This window comes from Mus pahari, chromosome 20, assembly GCF_900095145.1.
Source record: "Mus pahari chromosome 20, PAHARI_EIJ_v1.1, whole genome shotgun sequence".
NCBI lineage: Eukaryota > Metazoa > Chordata > Mammalia > Rodentia > Muridae > Mus > Mus pahari.
In genome coordinates this window covers 17,993,462-17,994,943 of record NC_034609.1, presented here as the reverse complement: position 1 = coordinate 17,994,943, position 1,482 = coordinate 17,993,462, and the positions used below count along the sequence as shown (strand labels likewise).

The 1,482-nt window shown below is 45.7% G+C and overlaps 1 protein-coding gene across 1 annotated transcript in view; it reads left to right on the top strand.

Annotated features, from left to right (window-relative positions):
* The window catches only part of LOC115062699, a 14,312-nt gene extending 13,251 nt beyond the window's left edge, over positions 1-1,061 (top strand). Inside the window, exon 4 of the mRNA XM_029532686.1 lies at positions 12-1,061. Coding sequence (XP_029388546.1) covers positions 12-494 — 483 coding nt within the window. The 3' untranslated portion in view covers positions 495-1,061. The remainder of the gene's footprint in view (positions 1-11) is intronic.
* The last annotated feature ends 421 nt before the right edge of the window (positions 1,062-1,482 follow it).

Sequence of the window (1,482 nt, the reverse complement as noted above, 5' to 3'; positions counted from 1 at the left end):
GAGGACAGAGTTCCAGAATACAGAGTGCAGGAGGACAGAGTTCCAGAATACAGAGAATGGGAACACCGAGATCCAGAGTACAGAGATCTGGAGTAGCGAGATCTAGAGCACAGAGAGCAGGATTACTGAGATACAGAATACAAAGAATGGGAGTACCGAGATCCAGAACACAGAGATCGGGAGTACAGAGAGCAGGAATACTGAGATCCAGAATACAGAGAACGGGAGTGCTGAGATCCGGAGTACCAAGAGTGGGAGTCCTGGGAGCAGGAGTACAGGGAGTGGGAGTCCTGAGAGCAGAACTACAGCGAGTGGGAGTACAGAGAGCAGGAGTACAGAGATCCAGAGTACAGAGAGCAGGAGCACCGAGGTCCAGAGTACAGAGAGCAGGAGCATTGAGGTCGGGAGTACAAAGAGGAGGAGCAACGAGATCCGGAGTACAGAGAGCAGGAGCACCAAGGTCCAGACAACGGAGAACAGGAGTACAGAGATAGAGAGTATGGAGATGGGGAGGACGGAGATCGGGAGGACGGAGATGGAGAGTATGAAGATCCTGAATACAGATACTCGGAGAACAGAGATGAGGAGTACAAAGGGCAGGATTATTGAGATCCAGTGTATGAGAGATTGGGAGTACAGAGCTTGGGAGTCCCCGTTGTTCAAGTAAGGGAAGACGTTGATAAACTTCACTCCCAATGAGTCTGAATAAATAATAAATGAAGGTCATTTTTCAAAGCAAAGGGCACAGAACAAAGAGACAGGACTACCAGTGTTTATTCAGCTAACACCGGGAGATTTAATTCACACCCCAGGCTTCAATTTCCTCAACTAAACTGGGTTTTGGGTACGTTCTGTCTTCCATACCTGTGCTTCTAAATCTGAGTCGAGCAGACAGAGAAACGGCAGAGAATCATAGAGAATGTGTAGGATGTGAAGGGAGAGCCACAGTGAGTGGCTTGGAGGGCAAAGCATGAATGTTACAAATCTATTACCTAGGCACTGGGTACATCTGTTCCACTGTCAAAAGGTGCCCTTTCCTTTCTTCTTCCTTTTAAATCAAGTCTGACTCCTTTATACATCGATAGCATTTGCTTTAGAAATAAAACGCCTTGCTGAACATAACAGGCTGTTATTGTGAGAATATTACAATGTGGTTTGACTTTGATTTTTCAACTCGGAAGCAACTGAAATATTGAGGTTTTGTCTGTCTGTCTGTTCTGTTATTGTTTATTTCCTGTCATGAAAGGCTTTCCGAAGATTGCAGTTGTAACCTTTTCACCACAACAGGCACACAACAGCCATCCAATTGGTTCTGAAAGAATTTTTTTTTTTTTTTTTTTTGATGAGGGTGAATATGTGGGTATCATCCCAGGGGGCTGGAAAGGATAGCTTAAGGATCACAGATCCAGGGGTGCACATGCAAGTAACTAAGGGGGGGTACGCAAGCTTAACAAAGGGTCCATCATTACTCACAGCCTCAGG